Raw genomic sequence first — 24,109 nt, 5'->3', positions numbered from 1 at the left:
GAGGAGCAGCTCCTTCCCCAGGTTGTACAGCACTCCATGCTCCACCCCTCTACCCAGGATGAGCTGATGGATATGAGCATCCGGTTTCAGCAGAAGCCATCAGGACCTCTGTTTACATGGCTTTTGTGTGATTGGGATATGGTGGTGGAAAACATTGTCATGATGAGTTCTGAAATGGGAAGACTGGCTCCCCTGATAACTCACTCTTCCCTCTGGCAGTGGTTGCAAAGTGCCCATCACACCTCAGGGAATCAGGTGCTTCTGGATTGGCTGATGGCAGTCATCAGGGCAGAGAGGCCTAATCAGGGTGATTTACCATACTTCTCCATTAGCTGGAAAACATATGCAGAGCTCCAGCAGGTGTTATGGGAGTTGGGCATGAAAAATATTATCTATAATATGGATACTCAGGGCCCCAGTGAGGAAGTGTTCACCATTGAAATAAGAACTCAGGTGCTGCATACAGCTCCCCCATCTCTCTTTGGGTCCCTAGTGACTATTCTTGCCCCCTACATATGGCAACCCATAGGTGAGACTATTCATACTTTAGCAGATCTGGGGGAGGTTGAAACAATAACAGCATGGAAGGAAGTACCGGCTACTACTGAAAGGAGAGGTGCAAAGAGCCCCATGAAGGTCTTGAGGACCCAGATATGGGTTGATCTGATAAAGGCTGGGAAGTGAGAGAAAAACTTGATGGGCAGCCCAACAGGGTCTTGTTAGAACTGCGGCACCATTTAAAGCCATAGAAGCAGTTCCACCCATTGAGGTCCAGGACACGGAAGCCAGAGGCAAAGCCCCATGTCCAGCCTATGTCCCTGGAAGACTTCCTGGGGGACAGTACTCGGCTCCACCTGAGCACTCACCCCAACAGGAGGATGACTGGGCATCACAGTTTGACTGAGGTGGAGGTCGAGGCCCCCATGTTGGGGGATATTGTGGTGATCAGAGGCCACAAGTAGAATTAACAATTCATTGGACCCCTGTGAATGTACAACATGTCCTGGTACTGGTGGACACAGGAGCTAAATATTCTCTGATTCATGGCAACCCTGAGTGTTTTCCTGGGACCCCTGCTGTGACAGATGGCTATGGCGGTAAGGAAATTAGAGTGGAGAAAGCCCAAATTCCACTGGGCATAGGACGTTGACCCCAAAGGAGTATACTGTGTACATTTCCCCCATCCCTGAATATATTTTGGGGTGGATATCCAGCAGGGCCTGTAGTTACAGACCACTGCAGGTGAGTTCAGACTGAGGATACATGTGGTAGAGGCAGTTCTGAGGGGACATACTAAGTGCCCACCTGTAGCTGTGCCTGTACCTCAGTGGGTAATAAATACTGAGCAATATAAATTACCTGAGGGACACAAGGAAATTGGAGAAACTCTACAGGAGTTATAGAAGGTGGGCATCATAAAGCCCACTGATAGTCTTTTTAATTCCTCAGTATGCCAACTTGATGGTTGGTCACTGGCTCCTTTTGGGGCAAGAGTTGTGGCAAGATCTATGGGACCCTGGTCAGACTAAGACTGTTAACCGTATATCATGTGACTGGCCATTTGCCTTTGGCACCTCCAGGGAATGATGAAACAGACACATTGGCTGAGGTGCACTGGCTAGAAGGAAAGCCTGCCTCTGACGTGGCCCTGTGGTTACATCAGTGTTTGTTGCATGTGAGTCAAAAGACAGTGTGGGCTGTAGCCCACTGGTGGGGCTTGCCGTTGACCTTTGAAGTTAGCTGAGCCCAGAAGGAGTGCCTTGTGTGCTCTAAGAAGGACTTAAACCGGGTCCCACAGCAACATGGGACAATAGTAAGGGGGCCGATACCCATTGTCAGGTGGCAGATAGACAACCTGGGGTCTCTGCCCATATCAGAAGGATATTGGTATGCCATGACTTGTGTGGACATGGCTTCTGGACTGTTGGTTGCTTTTCCTGCATGTTGTGCAGATCAGCAAACCACCAAGAGGGCCTAGAGTGTCTCTTTGCAGCCTATGGCCGGCCGCAGGTGATTGAGAGCAATCAAGGCACTCACTTTACTGGACATGCATTACAAGGATGGGTGCAGCAATTAGGAATAAACTGGAAGTTTCATGTATCATATAACTACTGGGGCAGGCATCATAAAGAGGTACAATGGTTTTTTGAAATCTGGCCTGAAGTCATATATCAATAGTCCACGTGGCTGGTCAGTTTGCTTATGGACAGTGCTACAGCATTTGAATGAGAAGCTCTGAAAAATGGCCTTGAGCCCTGTGGACATGCTAATACATATTGTTGCCTCTCCTATACTACTGTATATGCAAACCAAAGAGGAGTCATTGAAGCCAGGATATGGCCAGCAGAGCAACATCCTGCTGCCAGCCCCTACTGCATTAAGCCCTGGAGACTGTTGAGCGGATGTGGCCCTAGACATTCTGACATGTGGATGAGCGATGACTGGCCCTTCTGGCACCTTGAGGAAAAAGCCTAGAAGCTGGCCTCCTGTGTGTTTCTGTAGTAACAGCAGAATGGCCTGCAAAGATCATGGTAGTATACCAAAAAAGGCTGGGAGGTAAGAGTATCTTACAGGGAAGTTTTATCTTTAGAGCCAGTGCATGTACCTCCTGTAGCCCTATATATTGACACATCTGTAACTCCCACGAGGAGGTGGGTGAAGGTCTGGTATATTAGCCCAGGATGAGATCCCATTCCTGCCACTGTCCTATCACAGGACCAATCTCTTGCATGCATCCTACCTGATGGACAAGATTTGCCTAGCTGGTGTCATTAAAACATGTATCTTATTGCCCTTAAGTTAATTTTTTTCTACAGTTCCTATGGCCTACACCTGCCCCCTGGCTGCAGCTCCCATGTGATGAGTGCACTGAACTCCCTACCCATTCAGTGACTGGCCTCCTATGGAATGGGGTGAGCTGTGGACTTAATCTGCATAGGACTTTGAACCTATCTGAATTCTCTGGCTTGAGGATTATCATGATTTTTTTGATGTTGTTTTTGTATGTTATTAGTCTGTTAATAAAACTGGAGTTATTAGCTCCAGTTTTCTCACACAGGGGCCATTGTGGAAGATGGGGAGTGAGTAGATTGTGAGGCGAGATTTCTCGAGGGGTGGGTTGTGGTAAAATTGCAATAGTTCCAGAATCTGTCATCTGGCCTTAGTGCATCTCCATATCAATAAGTGTTACTAAGGGGTAGAGAGAAGTAGTCCATCTCCATATCAATAGGTGATTACAAGTGGGGTGGGGAGTGAGGGCACACCTGGACCAGAGAGGTTTGGTGGGTTCCTTTTGCAGTAGGGTCACGAGAGACATACATGAGCAGAAGTTGTCAATTGTTTGTACGCAATAAATAGATTTCTCCCAGTTTATTTTTCTCTTTTACTGATTACAGCTTCAAAGGTTCTTTGACCTGGGCTGGGAACATATTCCCCTTCCAACCCACCCTGGAGGTTGGAAATAATATTCCAACTGGCAATTATTTCTAGATACTCTTGGAAAGAACTTAAGGGACAATAAATCTTGGCTATATAGTCTAGTCATTCCAAGTTCTCTTCTTTTTCACACATTCATAACCTGAAAAATATCCCAGTGACAAAGTAAAGAACCCTCTTAAACTTATACTCAGTAATGATAACAAGAAATAAGGGTCCATTGTTTGCCCTAAGTACCAACTCAGAAAAAGGAGATCATCTGGAGTCTATCATCTGTTGTAGCCTCAAGTGCAACTACGAAATTCAAAAGTTTTCGTGACTCATCTTTTTTAACTGGGTGCAGTTCCCCCAAAGTTTAGGAAGGGAAATCATCTTTACCAAGTCTTCACCAAGAAGCCAAAAGGTATCAGGACTGCTAAACCCAGAGGATGATAAAGTCACCCCTCAGTTGGCCACTGTGGAGAGAGCCATGGAGCTTATAAATTCCAGGAACATTTACTAAGCACCTCCCATGTTCTGAGCACCATGAGAGACCCTTACTTGCATTGTTACATTTTCCAGTTTATAGTTCTCTGCCTTTTCTCAAACAGAAAAGTATCAAATATTCTATTACACTGTTACTGATTGGCAAAAAGACAAAACAGGACCCAAATGGAGTCACTCACATTAAGCAAAGCCATCAAACACAGGCTTAATACCCAATGTAAATGCATTTTCAATCTCCCCCAGAAATGTAGTCTTAACTGGCCAGTCAGGGATTTTCCAGTCAGCACCATGAGGTAATCTGGTGCTAACAGCACTTGGGGGATGGTCCCCCCCAAGAAGAGGCACCCCCTCAATAAGACCCCCTGCTCTTTCCCCTAAGGGAAAGTGACCTGGACTGAAATAATCCTATTTTGCTAAAAAATTATTGCCCCATTCTCCTTCCTATATAATCCTTCCATTTTGTATAACTCCTTGGGGCATCTCTCAGCTTGCTAGGGGGATGCTGACTGATTCATGAATCATTTAAGAAAGCCACTCAGATCTTCAAATTTACTTGGTTGAATTTTGTCTTTCAGTGTGATAAAATAACAAGTTATACCTATGACAACGGGCATATAGTGACTCACACCATGCACTGGACATTACCATAAAGCACCTTATCTGCATTATGTAATTCTGTCTTCATAAACGTTCATGAGGTGGCTTGGATCCTTATCTCTATGTGAGAGATGGAGACCCTGGGAGTTGCATACAGGTAGGCAACGTGCTAACAGCACCATCGGGAGGAAGGCAGAGGACCCAGACTCCACTCCAGGTCTGCATGACTGCAGAGTTCACACTTGGCCCTCCACACCTTAAGGCTGCCCACACATGTAGCAGGTTTTATACATATTATCTGATGTAAAGCTCAAAATGAGAGAAAGTTAAACTCTCAAATCAACACATAAAGATAAAACTTCTTCCTGTGGTTGTCTTAAAAGCAAAAGCCAAAAACTAAATTAAAACAACACCCTGAACCCATGTAAAGAAGAGGAATGTGTGAACAGAGGAAAACACTAAAAATTTTGCAGTGCCTATCCAATATTACCCATGAGCACTTCAGTCACTACAGAGAATATTATTAGTTTAGGAAGACTCATTATAACCTGGAGGGAATGCCCTTTTTAGCTCTAATTTCATAATCACAAAGCACAAGAATATAATTACAAATGTAATTTCTTGGATATCTTGAACATGAGAAGCAGATTCGTAGAAAAAATGTAAGTACTCTAACCATTGGAAAAAGATGTCCACCCTTGCAAGTATAAAATGCCATGTATCTGTATCATGCCATATGAACTTAGCTTGTGTCAAATAAGTTGTCATAAGATTATTATCAGAAACTTGATCATTTCTGGGTGATTTAATCAAGTCTGGTTTCTATGCCCACTGGGCCAAGGAATAAATGTACCAAGTAAACTTATGAAGTTAATAATGTCAACTTATGAAGCTATTTGGCAATCAGCTGGTTTTTTCCTGGGTCACCCACTCTCCCTCATTGTGCCTGATTTCTTCCTATGGTCCCACAAAGTGAGTGAGACAAGTGATGCTCATAGAGGTTTAGGAATGTGTTTAGTTCTGCACAGCTGATACAATGAATTCTAGAAGCAGAGGAACAGATGTAACATCCAAGAATTGTCCAGGTGACCTGGACATGTTCTTTCTACCTGCCACAAACTACAAAGACCTTGGGTGATATGGGAGTCCTCTGTTCTCAGTGCCTGAGTAGGGACCCCACATTGGCTCTTCTTGAGAGCTTTATTTCTTATCCTCACAGCTAAGCAGTTAAAAATACTTTGAAATGTCTCCCCTGCCTTTCCTTTAACATTTTTGCCCTTTCTCTTGCCTCCCTGCCACCCCTGCCCACTAAATGCTTGATGCAGCAGGATGAGGATGAGGACCACGATTAGGATTACATGCACTTGTAAAGTCCATTAGTCATGGGGGTGACAGTACAGCAGAGGAAATACAGTCAATGATATTGTAATATCTTTGTATGTTAACAGATGGTAACTACACTTACCGTGGTGAACATTTAGTAATGCATATGGTTGCTGAATAGTGATGTTGTACAACTAAAACCAATATAATATTATATATCAACTATATTCCATTAAAAATGATTAATTTGTGGAAAAAAAGGGAGAGAAGTGGGGGAGAATGAGGACCCTCCTTGCCGTTTTTCTTCTGAACTAGTCATGGATTGTTTCTGGCTCTAGCCTGCCTTCAGTTCTCTCCCCGCATGCTGACAGCATCCACTTTGCCTGTTATTTTTAGCTGGTGCTTGGTCCAATCTGTTAAGTCCTGACCATGGAAGGTACTGAAGTGACATCAGTGACAGCATGCATCCCAGCAAGCCTCGTTGCCACGGTCACGGTCAGCCTTTCTAGACTTCTGTTTTATTAATGTTAAAAAATGACTCTTCTCACTTAACCAAATTCTAGCAGACAGAACTTCAACCCTCAATCTTCCACCGCCCTCTCCCAGACAGAGCCATCCAGATGAAAGGACTTTGGGATGTTGGCTCAGATGGGAAAATGTGGCCTTGGTTAAACTGCCACTCCCTAATAAACTTTCTCTGGATGGAATACTCATCCAACATGTAAGTCACATGACACTCCCTTTTACAATACAGTCCTTACCATGTGGCAAATGCAAAATACTGCAAATGATACAATTTTTCAAATTCTTTTCTTAAAAATAAAGTAAAAATAAATGGGTATTCACCTGGAACAAAGCTTCCCTGGACCACCTCCTTGTACGCCCACCAGCCTTCATGGATTTTTGGTGAATTCTGTTGAGCTAAAGAAAAAAACAAGGAAAAGAGATTAAGGTGATTGAAGAGAAGCATTGTGTCCTGGCCAAGTAAGAAGGATGATTACACATAAAATAATCCTTTTCTACCCAAAAGTCACATTACAAAATGCAAGAGCGATTTCCCAATAGATTATTCTCCCAAATAGATTATTAATCTGTAAATATATTGTCATGAGCTTTATAAAAAATAGTATTTCGATTGAAAAGGAATAGTAATCATGCATTTCAGCCTATTTGAATTTCCCTGTCATTTGTCTTTACCTCTGACTCTCCTGTGTACCTGCCCCTAAACACACACACACACACACACACACACACACACACACACACACACACACAGATATACCCTCTCTGCTGGAATTGAGAAGAGGAGGTTGACCCCATCCACGAGCCAGGCAAGAACCCAACAAGTACGTGGAATCTTTAGGGATGGACAGATAGTGAGTCTGATGAAAAAGAAAAGGCTAAGCTAGAAGAGGGACTGTGTAATCAGTCAGCTTTCCTGGGGGCCCAGGAAAATGAAAACTAGAAAATAATTAATCGCAGGGAGGACTTTGGACATCTGAGAGTGAAAGGGTGGAAAGCTCAAGAAATCGGGACTTACTATAGGGACCTGTGAGATCACAATGGACATGACCTCAGGACAATCCTTGACATTTATGACAGCTGATGGGTGGACCGGGGTAGTTCCATTGCACATGCATATACACTCCAAAGCACAGGTGACACATAAACTTCTGTAGATCCCTTTACTAATTAAACTGCTTTCATATTTCAGCTCTCAGTCACATTGGAGAAAAATAAGGTAATTTCAACCGAACTTGTAATTAGGCCAGTATTCAGCAAATGTTAAACCTTTAGTTTATTTTCCAGACTCTTTCTTCAGGCTCATTTTGGGTTAAAGAGAATGGACCAACAAAATGGGTTGGAAAGCAAAGCTGTGTCTAGAGAGAGGATTTGCTAAATTCTTTTAGCTTCTATATGAGTTTAAATTGCTTATCTCCAGGTATCTTTCTATAGAATAGAGAAGATACTTTTTCTCTTTATGACATTGAGACCCCTGAGGCTTGCAGCTCTATGATGGAGGGTTTATGACACAGTATGAGTAGAAGAGAACCCCACATATTCTGGAGCTGACAGTGGGATTCAGGGACTTCAGAAACAAATAAAAGAGAGACAAAGAACTCTGGAATTTAAGATTCTGGAAAGATAACACCTTTCAAGTTGCCCAGAACAGATCTAGGGCATGGATGCTTCTAAGTGCACTGGATTCCCCAGTATTCTGACTTCTCTTGTGGAATGGACAGAGCTCAGATATTCCCACAGCCCTTGAGAGAGATTCTTGTGGTGGCTGAGTTGAAAGCCAGTTCATCTCTTCTTGGACAGGGGAAGGGACCTCAAAGCAGAGGCTGGAGAGGTTTTGACTAGCCAGGGAGCCTAGAGAAATGGTTAACTGAGACTCCAGATTATTTGCAGCTGGGAAAGACAAGGAGCTATGTCAGCCAAGAGACTTTTAGGCTTGGTCAAATCGAGAAACCAGATCAAGAGTTGTGTGGTTGCAAAATTCACCAAGTAGGTAGACAAAGGACATTTCTGTAGAGTTCAGAATGATTCTGATTCTTCCTCTTGGCCTAGACTTTGCATGACCCCCGCATCCTCCCTCCCAAGTCACTGGAGGGTCATCACAGGAGCACGAGGGGAATCCAAAAGGCTTAGAAATCTGCGAGATCAAATGTTACCTAAGATCCAGTGGCCCTTTCCTGAAATAAACACTGTGCACTACTCACCTTGAAATAATTAAATAAAATTCATGGACACTACATCCTACTGATAAAAAAAAAACAACTCTGATATTTCAGTAAACTTAAATCTAGGTCTGCTGGACATGGAGCATGTGCCTAGCATGGAAAGATACACATTTCTGAAAGCCCAGAACTACGGACATCACCTAAGAGTTTTGTATCAAAGTTAAGCCAGGACTGTTTTTCCTTATCAAAGACAGGAATTTCTAAGCTTTATCAAAACTCACCAAATTATCCAGTCAAGATTGTTGCCTGTTACTGAACAATTTAAACCATAAATAGAGTATTCTCACTATTCTCAGAGCCAGTTGTTGTGAAAGTCACACTTTCTTGCATATACTTCATCATCACAATTGAACACCTACATAGCACTCAAAAGCTTTTGCTTTATATTAAAATTTTTTATCAAGTTGCATTACAAAAGTTTTGCTTACGGTATTTGCATACATTCATTTAAAAAACCAACATGTGCTTAAACTATAATATAAAAGAGAAATAAGAGAAACATAATTTATAATAATATATATTTCAATGTATAGATGTTTAACCATGATGCACTACCAGAGGGATTGTGAAAATATAATCTGCTAGCCAAAGATGGTCCATTGGCTGTTTTTGTACTGCTCAAATGTTGACAATAGCTTTATTTTTAAATAGCTGAAAAAAATAGTATCTTGTGACATGTGAAAATTATATGAAATGCAAATACCAGGGGCCATAAGTAAAGTTTCATTAGAACACAGCCATGTTCATTTATTTAGGTATTATCTATAGCTGCTTTCTCACTGCAGTAGCACAGCTGAATAACTGCAAGACAGACATTTGGTCAACACGGCCTAAAATGTTCCCTATCTGGCTCTTTATAGAACAAGTTTGCTGACTGCTAATTTACACAAGTAATTTCAACAATCAATATGATCAATATAATCCTTTAACTTTAATATAAAGGAAAAGGCAAAGAACATAATTTATAATAAAATATTATCTATTTCAATGAGTAAATACTTGGATATGATGTACTAGAAGATAAAATAAAGACATTAGATATTTGACTGAAACAGGTACAAACAATGTGGTTGTATTGTATTGGTGATTCCAGACTCCACAAATGGCAGGCATTGCTCTCAGTGGTGTGATGTTCTAAAATAGTAAACAACTCTTGGCAAAGTTTGAAACAAAATAAAGCACCACCTTCCTTTGACTTACACAGTATTTGTATTGCTTAAAAACAGGGTATATTAAAACTATGAAGAGATACCTTGTGTTTATATGCAAAATGGAGTCTGTAGGCTCAGATAAATAAAACAGTTTTTCATTCACTTGAACGTCTACTGGGACATGGGACAATTTATCACTGTTCAGAACTGTCTAACACAATACACACATATTCTCCACCCCCCTCAGTTGTTGCCAACTGCAACCTCTTTCATTAAAACCATCTTAAGTTGCCCACTCCTTTCTAAAACAATCCCCCAGGAACAGTGACACCCCTCTTGGTGACTGCTGACACAAAGGGAATATTTATAGCATTATTTATATGTGCTAAAGGAGATAGGGTAAAAAGTTGAACATTAATCAGAGGGAATGTTTTAGTAAATAGATAAAAGAGACATCTTTCTCTATATGTCTGAATTGTAGTGTTGAGTCCCCTTGCTATCCCATTATACATTCAAATATTTTCTTTCTACTTTTTCTTGCCATTTGACCATATGTCCTTAAGAAACTGTCACTTCCATCAAAGGATAAAACGAGGAGCAAAAGTAAAGCAAAGATGCTCGCTCTTAGGATGGCACAAAGGGAAAGCTAATTCTAATACAATCCTGAGTAAAATGACAAGTTTTCAGATTTTTAAATACTTTCATATATTCTCTTTCTTCTCTCTTGTAGGCACACTCTTATACATAGACACATACACACACACCTATAAGACCTATCTGTCTGACTTAAGCATCAGTTTAAGAAATGCCATTTAAAAAGTAGAAGCTCCTGGCTAATTAAGAGTGTTGCAATTGACAAAATTATCACCTAAAGCCTCTATTCCATCCAGAAAGTTGCAAAAACATTTTTCCCTCTCCCCACCTCCAATCCTTGCTTCTCTATCACCCTATCTATTCAGAAGGGGAAGTACATAGGATTTTCAGCAGGTGGCCAGACAATCAGACCATCTGAATAAAATTTGTTACCATGATCAAACCACAGAGCTTCTGTTCGCTTTCTCTGACAAGCATTGTGAAGGACCCCAATTCACCCTGCAAAAATCAATCAGCATGCCAGGGCCCATTGGAGGTCTACCAATGATCTAATATGACACCTGAAGGCTAGTGGTTAAGAAAATGAAGGCATTTTATGTAATATGTTTCCCAATGCCCTTATATGCCTAGTCTGGCCACCTACTGTTTGGCAATTTGGAAAGATAGGACAGCACATTTAAAAGGCAGCTCATTTAAAATTCCACTACAATATACCAACAGCTTATTTGTGGTGGAGCACCGAGGGAAGTTCTGGCTGTCCATTTTAACACCTCCCAGACAGATCCTCAGTAGTCATCTTGTTGCTGTTTACATCCAATTTCCAGTGAGTGTAGAGCCGACTGAGATTTCCTCAGAGCAAACAGGTGGACAGAAAGCAGCCTTATCTTTTGCAGCATTCCTGGTTTCTCCTTGCCTGTGGAACTCGGGATTTCTTTACTTTATGTGCAACCAGCCCCTGGGAAAAATCCAGGTGTCTAATAAAAAAAAATTGTGTTGACAGTAAAAGCTGTACCAGATGAGAAGATATACATAACAAGGCCTCCTCTCTTGATAGTAAAGAAAACATATTTCAGTCTTCTTTTCCTTTTTTCATTGTGGCAGTTTGAGAACTTGAGAGTTTCAAAAGAAAATGCAGAATCCCAGGATTTGGAAAGAGATACAGAGTTCACTGCTACCATCTATTCTTGGACATAAAAGGAAACTGAGGCCCAGAGAAGGGATGCCTATCTTAGAACAGGAGTTAGTAGGCTTCTTCTATAAATATTGTAGGCTTTGAAGGCCATACTGTCCCTGTTCCAACCACTTATCCCTGTCACTGTAACACAAATGGAGCTGAGCACAATATAGAAATTAATGGGTGTGGCTGTGTGCCAATTATATTTACAAACACAGACAGAGGGCTGGATTTGACCTGCTGTGAACAGCAATTTGCAGATCCCTTAGATCTAGAAAGGATTTTTGTTATTTAGTTCAGCTTCCCTACTCAAATGTTTAGAAGTGAGCTACTGTCAAGAGAAAATCAGAGAGAATTTGGAAATATAGGAGTTTCCAATTACATGTAAATGGTATCTGATTAATAAGTACTATAGAAAGCATATGTAACACTAAATGTATTCCAAACTTTCTGAAACTGTCACCAGAGTCTACTTAAAAAAAAATAAGGCCTCCTCCCCACCCCATTTCCACTGGGCTAAACCATCCAAGCTGGAGAGGCTGATTATAAACACTGCTCACATCACATGCTGGGTATTTCAAACTTTTCATAAGGGAACTGACTGATTCCTGGAACCTGTTCATTCCTCCCACAAGTCTATAAAACACATTTCTGGATAACTCTCAGGAATCTCACCTGTTCCATAGATAAAGTAATTGTATTTTCACATGCTAATTCTCTCACCCTATGAGATCCTTACTTAACCATTATATGTATTACACATATATATATTACATATACAAACATCTATATATTATATATATATTGATTCCTATTATTATCTGCAAGACAGAGTTAAGTAACAACTCAGATGCACAGAAAGCACAATTGTGGAACATTTCTACGTGGAAATTGTAGCGGTCTTTTGACTCTGTGGAAACCAAAACTTATAAGCAGCCAATAAAAGCACCCTGGAGTGGTGGGGAAGGAAATGGTGCAAGCAGGAGGAGCCCTCACAGAGACCCAGCAGGGGAAGGGAGAATGCTTAAGAAAGCTCCACCATCAGTGAGAATGCACCAAACTGTAAGCACACAGACTGCAAGAATGTGCTTCCAAACCCCGGGTCAGTACAATTATTTGTGTCAGGTGATCTTTGACAAGCAAAGCTGGGGCCAAATATATAGGAGAGGCAGTTAGAGTGCAGGTGCTACTGTGGTTACTTAGTTTTAATGTGGTATCAGGAGCCCTGAATAGTAGTTTCCTTAAGAAACTCCTTTTCTCTGCCTGAGGAGGGAACTCCAGGAAAGAGAAGCCCCCAACCTATTAGAGCCGGAGAGCACCAGATGTTGGAAGACGGAAAGTCCTGCTACCGTTGGATGCAGGAGGCAAAGTCTTAGATCCCCTATCCTCAGGAATATTTTCCCTTTCTTGGTCTATTTTGCTCCCTGCATGGGAAGCAGGAACGTTGAGAAGGGCAGGATCACGAAAGGTAAATGACCATTCTACCCCACTGCACGGCACCCACCCGGCCTGCCAGGTAAGGTTCTGCCCCAAGCGTTTGACTTTCACCCCGTTGGGTTGGTCTCTCCCTCCTTTGTGCGCCCTTGATCGGATGTTATCCTACATTTTAGCATTTAGATAGTGCCCCAAGCTTACCTGTTTCCATATCATTCTTTCACAATAAATTGCAACTTTCTTAAGACCAGGGAATGTGTTTTCTTTTGAAATCCCACTATTTATGCAAAATTTGGGGTACACAAGAGGTGCTCAGTAAAAGCTGGATGAATGCATGAAAAATGCTGCAGTGAAGCTGTACATTATACAAGATTGCAGTCCAGCTCGAATGGCCCTTAGGAGACTTTTGCCTGGATTTGTGGTCAATGGGAATGTGGATAAAAGCGTTTCCAAGTTGGTTGACAGGCTACATGCTCGCTTGACAGATGGAAGAGCCCCAGGAGCTGACACTCTGCCTGGGAAAGTCAAAGCCAAAGCAAACTCTTTTATTTGGCTCAGTATGTTGCATTTAAAAGTATAGTGGGGGGAAATGCCATCTCAGAAAGTATTTATATCTCTGCCATTCTTTAATCTTTCCCAAGATGTGAGACAAGGATGAAAGTCATTTCTATTCCTCCACCCATGAGACCCATACTTACCACAGAAACCAGACACAACTCTCAGTCCCTCACAGGTTGCACTAGCTAACTGGGTGACAGTGACTTCTCCAAGCACAGAAAACATATACATCTGAGAATCTCCTTGGACATTTGGCCAGACTCAAGCAAGCTGATGTCCAAATTTTATTTGCACTGGGAAATACAGAAAGGAAAACACGGTGGTGGAACAGCCTGTATGACTAAAAGGCTTAGAATGAGATCATGGGTAAGAGGCTCAATGTAGCTGGAGTTGAAAATCAACAAGAAGAATTCCCCTACCAAGGATGGTTCTCAGCCTGATCTTCTGGAATCTCTGCCATTTGGATTTAGCGCTCAAGCTGATCTCCTTTCTCATAATCTCCACATTCCTGTTGTACTTGCTGTCCCCAAGTATATCATGTTTATTGCTCTCTTCACATCTTCACTTTAGCCATTTTTTTCCCCCTTTCTGGAATTCCTTCTTTATCTACTTCTTTGATAAAGAAGTTGATTGGTCTTATTCAATTCCCAAAGCCCTACCAGTCTCCACTCCTTTCAAGAAACTTCTGACCATTTCAGGCCACTGGAATCCCTCACTTTCCTGAACTTCAGAACTTTAGTGTCTATTCCTCTTTTCTCATTAATTTACCAAAAATGTATTACCTATGATTGTCAGGCAGTGTTCTGAGCATGGAGAACACAAAGTTCCTGTCTTCCAAGAACTTACATAACACTGGAGGGACACAGAAAAAAAGCAAACAACTGAATTAAACTATAAGGAGAATATTAGAGAAAAATGCTCTGCAGTATATAATTAAAGAGGGTGAGGTAACAGAAAGACTGGAAGGATGCATTAGATTGTGTGACAGTGATGGCCTTTGCGATTATGACAATCTGAGATTATTAAATAACAAAAAAGACGGGCCTCATGATGATTAACAGCAAGAGTGTTTCAGGTGGATTCAAAGACCCTAAGAAATCAGGAAGGAGTCTGGCTTTTTCAAGAAACTGAAAAGCAGCCACTATGGGTGAACCATGGTAGATGCCTGGGAGAGAGGTTCAGGAGGAGGCCCGACGATTTCGGTGGTAGTCAGGAAAAAGGTGATGGTGGCTTCAACGAGGATAGCGTTGGTGAAAATACAAATGGATGGGCACATGTTTTAGAGGTAGAGTGGGTAGGAATGCTGATAATTTGGATGAGGGAAGGTAAAGACAAAAGAAAACCCTTACCTTTTTTGGCCTTAGTGACTAGATGTTGACAGTTATTTCGATGACAAGGGACCTTGGGGGAGAAACAGCTTTAGAACAGGTAAGGGAGTTAAGAGCCCCACTTGAGAAGAATAGTGAGCATTCACAGGCAGAGGTCAAGTAGGTCTGAGGAGAGGTCCAAATGGGATACATGTTTGTAACTCTTTGACACATCAATGGTATTTAAAACTGTGACTTTAGAAGAGGTCACCAAGGAGAATGAGAAAATAGAGACACCAAAAGGGCACAGAATAGAGCTTTTGGAAGTTCAATATTTAGAGGTATTGAATAGAAGAGGAAAATCCAAAATAAGATTGAGAGAGGCTACTAAGATTGGACAGAAAAAAAGAAAAGGGAGGGAAAACATTTGTCTGGTGTCATGTCTTTTTGTTTATTTACTTTCTTTCTATATATACATACATGCAGATATATAAATTTCTCTCTAATATATAATACTTATCTGTAAATATATATTTAATTTTAGAATAGTTTTAGATTCATAGGTAAATTACAAAGCTAGCACAGAAACTTCTCATATATACTCATTTCCTTTATTATCAAATTCTTCATCAGTTCATTTGTCACAATCAATGAGCCAGTACTAATACATTGTTAGTAACTAAATTCCATACTTTATTTATGTTTCCTATGTGTTTAACCTAATGTCCTCTTTATGCTCCAGAATCCCATCTAGGATCCCACATTACATTTAGTTGCCATTCCCTTAGTTTTCTCATGGCTGCAACAATTTCTTCATATACTTACATGAAGAAATTATTATATTACACCTATAGCCCTATTTCCCTAACTAACATAAAAGCATCTCAGTTGGTAAATGGGCCTCGTCTACTATAAAGCAACATAAATAATAGGTGTACTGGGCACAGTGTTAAATGAACATTTGTTTAATAAGTCTAGGAAGGGGAAAAAACATGTAAAGCTCCATTTAAAAATGTTATTCACAAGTTTTATAGGAATAGGTCACCTCTACACATTTTCCCTAAAATAAGTTTAATAATAAATAGTCCTTAATTTTTCAGGACAGTGTAACTCAAAAAATAACAAATGTAGAATGCAAAAGAAAAGAGATAAAAAGGTTCTCTCTAATCTATGTAAGAGTGTAGCTATAATTTCACTTTCTGCTATTTTCATCAAACATTGCTTCCTGACTTAGTTTCCCCATTATTATTTTTAATGTGCACATAATAGTTCTTTTAGCAGACATGTCATAATTTCCCAATTATCCCTTCGTATTGGCCATTTGGCTATCTGAATATTGCAATTAACTTTTTTAAGTCCAGAGCTTCCTCTGCCCCCCAATTTTAAGAATCCTACTTTAGCATAGCATGCCAAAATCAGGGTTAAAGGACAAGGTGTAAGTTATTTGTTACTTTGAAAAATACTTATAGAAATTTGTATTGCCATAGGAATATGATTATTTTTAAAGGACAATATTGGAGTCACCTGTAGACAAATAAACAATGATAGACCAAGGCATCCATTTAAAAGTAATTCTGATTCCTGACAAACAGGTAATCAAGAAGTGCTATAACTACATCTAAGGAATGATTCTCTTTAATCACAAATTCATGTGAAGGGCATTTCATTAAGGCAAGGGTACATTTTGTACTCCATATTTTTAAACTATTATTTATCATCTTGGAATCAGGCACAAATGTATTTTCCATAAATATTACAGATCTACTTCTAGTAGGGTCTGTTCCTGTTCTAAAACAGATGATGAAACTTCAGACCCCAAAAGTTCAATTCCAAGCCCAGGTTCCCCTGCTTCCCACAAATCACAGCTGTAAGGAGTGTGTGTGTGTGTGCGTATGTGTGTGCGCGCACTGTATTCAGACTACCAAAAAGTTCTGATACAATGAATCCATTTTTAAACTATAGTCAATAAACTGTTAATAACTACTAAAATCAAGAAGTCAATTGTGGATTTCATACTGAAGTTTCAATCACAATTAGTAGCTTTGAATGAGACTAAAATCTCATCTCTCTGTTAAGCTTGAATTCTGCAAGGCTAAGTCATACAAAAAGAAAGGAAACAAACAGAATTGTTGGTATCTTTGGGAAAGAAGCATGAAATGATGGAAAATATACAGCAGCCTGGAGTTGAATCACAAATTTACTATTAGATATTGTGTCATTTTGGGCAAATTATTTTATCTCTTAAGTGCTGAGTTGAAAAGGAAAGCATAAAATGTCTCAGTGTCTTTACCTGCCAATTGGGAATAACCATCCTGTCACAAATATTAAACATGTATATAAGACAATACCTTGTGCTAAATAAATGACACCCATTACCTTTATTATTTATGTTAGTGGTGGAGGTATTGGGGGGAAGGGAGTGGTGCAATTAGAGGCAGAAAGGCAATCTGGCAAAAGGAAACAATAGAAAATGCTCAGAAAAAGAAACCAGAAGCTATGGTATAAGTTTACTTGAATCTGGTTGATATTAATAAATAATAATAATTCGTGGCCTGAAGAATCAATCTGCATACTCCTTCCTCTAAATCCTAAGCCAATTCATGGGAGGAAGAGTACAGTGCTGCCTGACGTAGGAAGAGTTCAGGAGCCCTTGAGGACACTCATGATATTTGCAAGTACAGTCACCAAGGAACCTGTGGGAACAGAACATGAGACCTGAAGCAGGAAAACAATTGATTCAGGGAACTCATGCAGGGAAGCTGTAGCTGTACTATTTGCTGGGACAAAGCCTGGACAAAGACCAAGCCCAAGGAAGCTGATAACCATTGTAACCAGGGAAAGCATATAACCATTGTAATCAATTAACCACAGTGGGATATAAGGCCAGATGCAAACCTTGGGAAAAGGCCATGGTAGTTTGACTCATTAATTTTTTTCATATACCATCAGCTCAACACATTTTTGTCCTTCTTACAGACCCTGATCCACTCAGTATTTGCTGATCACGCACTACATGACAGGTGCTGTCACATACTTTATAAGTGGTGGAGCTGGCGAATGATGAGAGTATCTGGGCTGTCCAGACAAGCCAAACTAGAGTTTCACTATTTGAATAACAAAGACGAAAGTCAAGTTTGGAACTTGAATTATCTGGGAAGTTCTAACTGGAGAGACTTGATTACTCTATCTCAGCTACTATTTCAATGAGGATAAGTCAACACTTATATTCCTCACCCAGATTTTTAATTCCAGTTCTATCCAACCTTTTCAACAGCCCACTAATTAGGGTCTTGCTGTTTTCCCGAACCTCATGATCACAACAATTTTTGTCCCTATGCAAAGACAGTATTAAACATCTCCCAGTATACATTCTCCTCTTCTCCCTTAACAAGAAAGCCCTGTTTTTTAGTAAGCATGTGACTTCTCAGAATAAAGATAACCTTTTCCTACCTCCTGTATAGCTGGGTGTGGACATGTGACTAAGTTCTGGCCAATGAGATCTCAGTGTGGGACATCCAGGAAGTGCTCAAGGGATATGCAACTGGTCTTTTCACTGCTTCCAGCAGGTTGGAATGTGCATGTGATGGCAAGATCTCAAGTAGCCATCTTGAACCATAAAGCAAAAGCTTCACTTCCAGTAACAAGATAGAAAGAGGTACAATTCCTGTACTTCCCATATTTAGAAGTGAGAAATAAGCCTCCAACTTATTTGGTATTTTCTATTCACTCACAGCTGAAACTAATCCCCACTGATACATACCCATCTCCAATACTCAAGGAATTAAGACAAGACATTGATTCTAGCTCTGTTGTAATCCACTGTCTAAACCATTCTTTCCTATACACTTACAGTGCCTAGACCCCAGCCCTCAGTTATTACTTAAATGGACAATACAACTGCCTGATAATAGGACTTCTCATCCCCAGGCTCACTGCTGTCCCTCACCTCCCCCACTATTGATTCCTCCTTCCAAAGCAATGTTTTGCTTACATCTTTCAAAATTCTTTAGTGACTTCCAACTATTTAAAAAACAATGTCCAAATTCACTGATCATCATTCAAATCTCATCTCAATAACTTCAATGGCTCCTTATTGGTTACACAATAATAGGCAAGTGTCCTGGTAAGGTTTCCAGTGAATGCCCTATGTGGTATGGTTGATTTATGCATTTTCTAAAACTCACACTAGTCTCCTTTGGGGGTCTTTTCTCTGTACCCATGAGATAACTATTTTCTTAGATTATCTCTTCATGGGTTTCTCCTCCTTCCAGAATAGAAGCCCAATAAATATTAATGAAGTAAAATGAAGAAATTTGTTTTTCATTAACTGTTCCAGCCAGACTGAACTATCTGCTCTTGTTTATATGTCAAATGCTCATACTATTTATTTTTCCTGTAACATCATTTTCTTCTCTACATATTCAAAGTAAATACGTTCTTCAATTATTAGCTCAAAGACAACCTTGTCCTTGAAACTTTCCATGTTTGCTCCAGCTGGAAGAAAGCTTTATCATCTCTGAGGTTTCTTACAATTTTATGTATAATTTATTTCATTTCTATACAATTCAGTATGATTCCATTCAATCCAATCCAAAAAACAAAACAGAAAGTACTCACTGTAGTTGATATACTATTCTAGGTTTCTATTTTGGAGATGCTCACAATTCAGTGAGAAAGAGATGTCTTTCATATATTTGATATATATGCTAATGTATATGTAGTGTACTAGTTAAGATAATATTAGTGATGATAATGCAAGTTTACCTGCTGTTAACAGGTAAACTCTAAAATCTCAATGGTGTAGTACAACTTTATTTCTCTCACATGCGAAATACCAGACTGGCTTTCCTGATTGTTGTACAGCTCTCCAAGGCAGGGACCAGGTTCCTTCTGCCCTGTGGGCCTGCTATGTGCAAAATATGGATTCAAACCATTATGCTATATATATAAGGCCAGAAAGGAAAAAAGCAGAGATTATCTCTTGTAAGTTGTTTTCACAGAAAAAGCCTAGAAATGATATTCATCACTTCTGCCCACATTTCATTGACTGGAACTCAATCTCCTGAATACAGCCAAATGTAAAGGAGGGCACAGAAGTACTGTCTAGTTATAAATTACATAACAGTGTTTGGATAGAACTAAGGTAAGTATTACAGAATCCTTCACACTCCATAATGAAACATTTGAAGAGAATTTGAAAGCTTACCATAGTCCTGAGATGGACCAAGAAGAGGAAGAAATGCTTTGTAGAATGTACAGCCACGGTGACCATAACTCCCAATTTGCCCAGGATATTCCATTTACCCTTGTCCCAATATAACTACAAATAGGACCCTCTTTTGCTCTCAAATGTCCCAGTTTAGATGATGAATAATATGGTCATCTCAACACATGGCAATCTTTGCCATATGTTGCCTTTGCCCTTTTGAAGAAATCTTTGCAGGGCACGTAGATTCCTATCAGATCATCCACACATTGACCAATATTTTATCTTGTCTGCATATCCTCCAATCTAAATCAAGAATGTGCACCTTCTCCCTCCCCTTCTATGCCCCTCACTCTTTCTCGTGCTTTCCTCATCACCATTTTGCCAGCTGATATGTCAATACAGCCAATTTACTTGACCACAGAAAAGAGACAATTACTAGAAACCCGATGACTCATATATCTTTTCTTAAATGTTAGATGAAAAGAGACCAATTTCAAGGAAGTAAGCTTACTGAAGGTACTCAAGACTGAGTTCAGCAGGGTAAGGGTTCCCCCTTCCCTGAGTAACTTTTCCCCATGAGCAAATATTCAACATAACCCCTCACTGCTTCCTCCAACTCCTGTTCTATACAGAGAGAAGGGCTACTGGAATGAGGTGTAGTATTATGATACTGAATGTAATGAATTATGATCATCTTATAAACAAAGTATTTAATTATATTTAATTTTTTCCTAAATATGGGCTAGCTTGTTCAGGACGTTGATACTAGAAATGGACGGGAGCTTTGAAATCCTGTTTCCTATCTCCTCATTTATCAGATGGACAAACTAATGAGGTAGGGTGGGGACCTGGGACAAGCATCATGATTAACTTTTCCTGCCTATGATGAAAAATGCTGAGAGATAAACAGTATAGTAAGAACAGGAGGGACCCCATTTTAAGGCTAAGATTCCATGTTTAAAAAGCAGAGAGTTATGAAATAAAATTCGTAACATATACTCTGGTAATTGGACAATGACCCAACTGCCTACCTTAAGGCAGGGCAGTCTTAACTGGTATATCCCCACTGCTCACCTGTGTGATTAAACAGTATTTGTTTGTAAGGGTTTTCCTTTCTTCTCTTGTCTTCGTTTTATTAATATGACTGCGTGTAACATTTGTAACAGAGATAGGATGTTCTTGGCCTTCCAAGAAATTTTTAAAAAACCTGTTGTTTGAGGGGGAAAAAAGTCGTTTTTTTCCCCACTGCTTGAGGGTCATCTCTATCTTGGAGAGGAGCAGGATAAATACAATCCCTTGTGTTGGGTTTATTTAGCAGAATTAGCTGGAGGACTGATAATAGAGGAGACATGGTGTCTTTCACCAGAGAGAAGCATCTTGAAACCACAAGTCAAGCCTACAACCAACAACCCCCCTCTGCCCTTCACCCCATTCTTGAAAGCCTTAAAAGACAGAATCCCCAACTTTCAGTGTGCCTTCTCTCTGCGGAAGCCCACACTTTCCTTTAAGTGAGTACTTTCAAACAAATAAAGCTTTGTCACTGCTCAAATTATTGTAGTTTGTCTCTGTGATATTTTATTTTATTTTCAAGTCTTCACTCTGTCTCTGCTTTACTCCTAATAAGTAGGAAGTGGCTGCTAAGAGCTCAGATTTGGACCTGCATGTTTCCGTAGCCTGGATGATCTAGACAGAATGTCAGCTGTGAGAGTTGCTCTTAGTAGCTTACCTGAAAATCTCCTTTCTATGGGAAGTTCTCAGAACATAATCTCACTCCATCCCATGCTCCGTGGTTCCCCCAAATCCTGGAGTGGTACGAGCTAGTCCCCATGCTGTGCAGGTCCAAGCAGACACAGGATGCCAGGTGACCCTGGCTTCAGGAATTGGCAAGGGAATCTGCCCTAGGCTGAGAACTTTCCCTCTTTCCCTCTGCACTTTCCTGTTCTCTGCTGCCTGCAAGGCAGTGGCTGTTTCCTGTTGCTCTTGCTTTAATGAATTCCTTCCTTACCCACCTTCATCTGATGCATTCAAGAATTCTTTCTCGCCCAGAGTCAAGAACCCTCCCCTGTCCAGGTTGAGGTTTCTCCTAGTGCTTCACGTATTGCACAGGGAGAGACCTCGAGATGCAGCTGCCCGGCAACACTAAGACCCACAGGAGTAAAAGCCTTCAGAAGAGTTAAAAGCAAGGAGCCAATACTATATCTTAAGATCTCTGGTGATCAGACTACTGCTCTTCCAACTTCATATAAGATTTTCAATGAGTTAATACAGAACAGATTTGTTGTTACTTCAACAGAACATCCAAAATCCAGTTATTCCAGATTATTAGATCTGTAGTTAGCAAAGTCCAAGTTTTCCTAATAACACTTGTACTAATTCCACCAAAGAAATCTGGAGAGGTGAGATTTTGTTTTGTTGGCATACAGAAAGGGATCCTGGAACAGAACGTGTGCTCTGCCTAGGAGATGCAATGGAAAAACAGAGTTTGACAAGTTCCAGTAGAAAGTTACAGAAAGCTTGTCTCGTTCATTAATCACCCACCTCCAGAACTCTGGGCGATGTACCCTCAAGGTCTACTCATTTGTAAGTCAAAGACAGTTTATTATAAATGAGAAGACAGAAGCTATGGGAGCCTGCTTTCTCTGAGATCTTCTCTGAGATTTAGTCTGTAAAGAACAAAGGCAAATATACTTTAAAACGACTTTTTTCCCCCTCAAACAACAGGTTTTTTAAAAATTTCTTGGAAGGTCAAGAACATCCTATCTCTGTTATAAATGTTACACGCAGTCATATTAATAAAACGAAGACAAGAGAAGAAAGGAAAACCCTTACAAACAAATACTGTTTAATCACACAGGTGAGGCAGATGCCATTCCTTAGAACCACGGCACCCTCGGCTTTCAGAAAGAAATCACACAAAAGTGGAAAAATACCCTAAGGATTATAGAGAGCTCAGTAAATAAAATCCTTTCATCATCCTGGCCAGATTTCCCAGGACCATATTTTGTTTAGAAAGTAAGCAAATGCTCTTTCATCATGAGGTTAATGCTCTGCAATTCCACAAATCCGCCTCCTTTGGAGTATCCAGGGTCACACAATCTTAAATTTTAAAAAGTAGCAAAACCAGCCATGGGAGGAGCCTGTGTGCGGCAGAAGCACATGCTGTTCTCTTATTTCTAAGGTCAAAACGATAGGAGTGGAACACTGAAGAAGTCTGCATGAAACATACCAATACTGACCTTATCTGAGTTTGTGTGTCACTAATGCACTTGTTTTTGTGTCAGTAGTGTGTTTATGCATGGCTGCTAAATGGAAAGATTCGTCCTTTGGTGAGTTTCCAGTGCTTGAAGGTGCCCTCACAGAGGCCAGGGCTGGCTGGCATTAGGTTGTGAGCTTGAGTTGAATTCCAAGGTGTTCTTAGCAGTCAAGAGAAGAAATGATATTAATAATAGCTAAATACATTTAAATAGCTTTTAAAAGTTGGCACACTTTAATCACTTTATGTATATTGACTCATTAAACTCCCATAGACCCTCTTCAGTGTTATTTCCATCATCCCCATTTTGCAAGAGTGAAGAAACCAAAGATTAGAGATGGTAAATAATTTGCTCAAGGTCTCACTGGCAGTCAGAGGCAGAGCTGAGCTTACACTCAGGCAGTCAGGCCCCGAGTCTGTGCTCTTAGCCACTGTGTCTAGTTCCTCTCAAGAGCCAGAGGATAAATGCAAGGATTTTCTTTAGAGAACTGTAACCCAAGACTGGAGAAATCATTACAAAGGGAGCAACTGGAAGGTGAGAGGACTCTAGCAAACTGCTGGACCATTCGTGTTAAGGCACATGTTCTGATGGACATTTAGAGAAAAGACACAATCATGCAGTCACTAATTCTGTCCTCCTCCTGCCAGAATATTCTGTCACAACTATACAGAAAACTACAGAGACATTCTTGTGAATAAAGCTTTACTGCATCTGCAGTTAATTCCTTCAGATACATTTTAGAAATGGAATTATTTGGGTCAAAGGGAGAAATAACTTAAATCAATGGGTATTTCCATTCTATTCAGAAATAGTATGAGAATGATTAAAACAACAATGAAAAGC

The 24,109-nt window shown here is 40.4% G+C and overlaps 1 protein-coding gene across 1 annotated transcript in view; it reads right to left on the bottom strand.

The window, feature by feature from the left end:
* The window catches only part of CA10 (carbonic anhydrase 10), a 462,952-nt gene that overhangs the window by 372,265 nt on the left and 66,578 nt on the right, over positions 1 to 24,109 (bottom strand). Inside the window, exon 2 of the mRNA XM_036999163.2 lies at positions 6,688 to 6,762. Coding sequence (XP_036855058.1) covers positions 6,688 to 6,762 — 75 coding nt within the window. The remainder of the gene's footprint in view (positions 1 to 6,687; positions 6,763 to 24,109) is intronic.

This window comes from Manis javanica, chromosome 4 (assembly GCF_040802235.1).
Source record: "Manis javanica isolate MJ-LG chromosome 4, MJ_LKY, whole genome shotgun sequence".
Lineage (NCBI taxonomy): Eukaryota > Metazoa > Chordata > Mammalia > Pholidota > Manidae > Manis > Manis javanica.
This window is presented reverse-complemented; position numbering and strand designations above follow the sequence as displayed.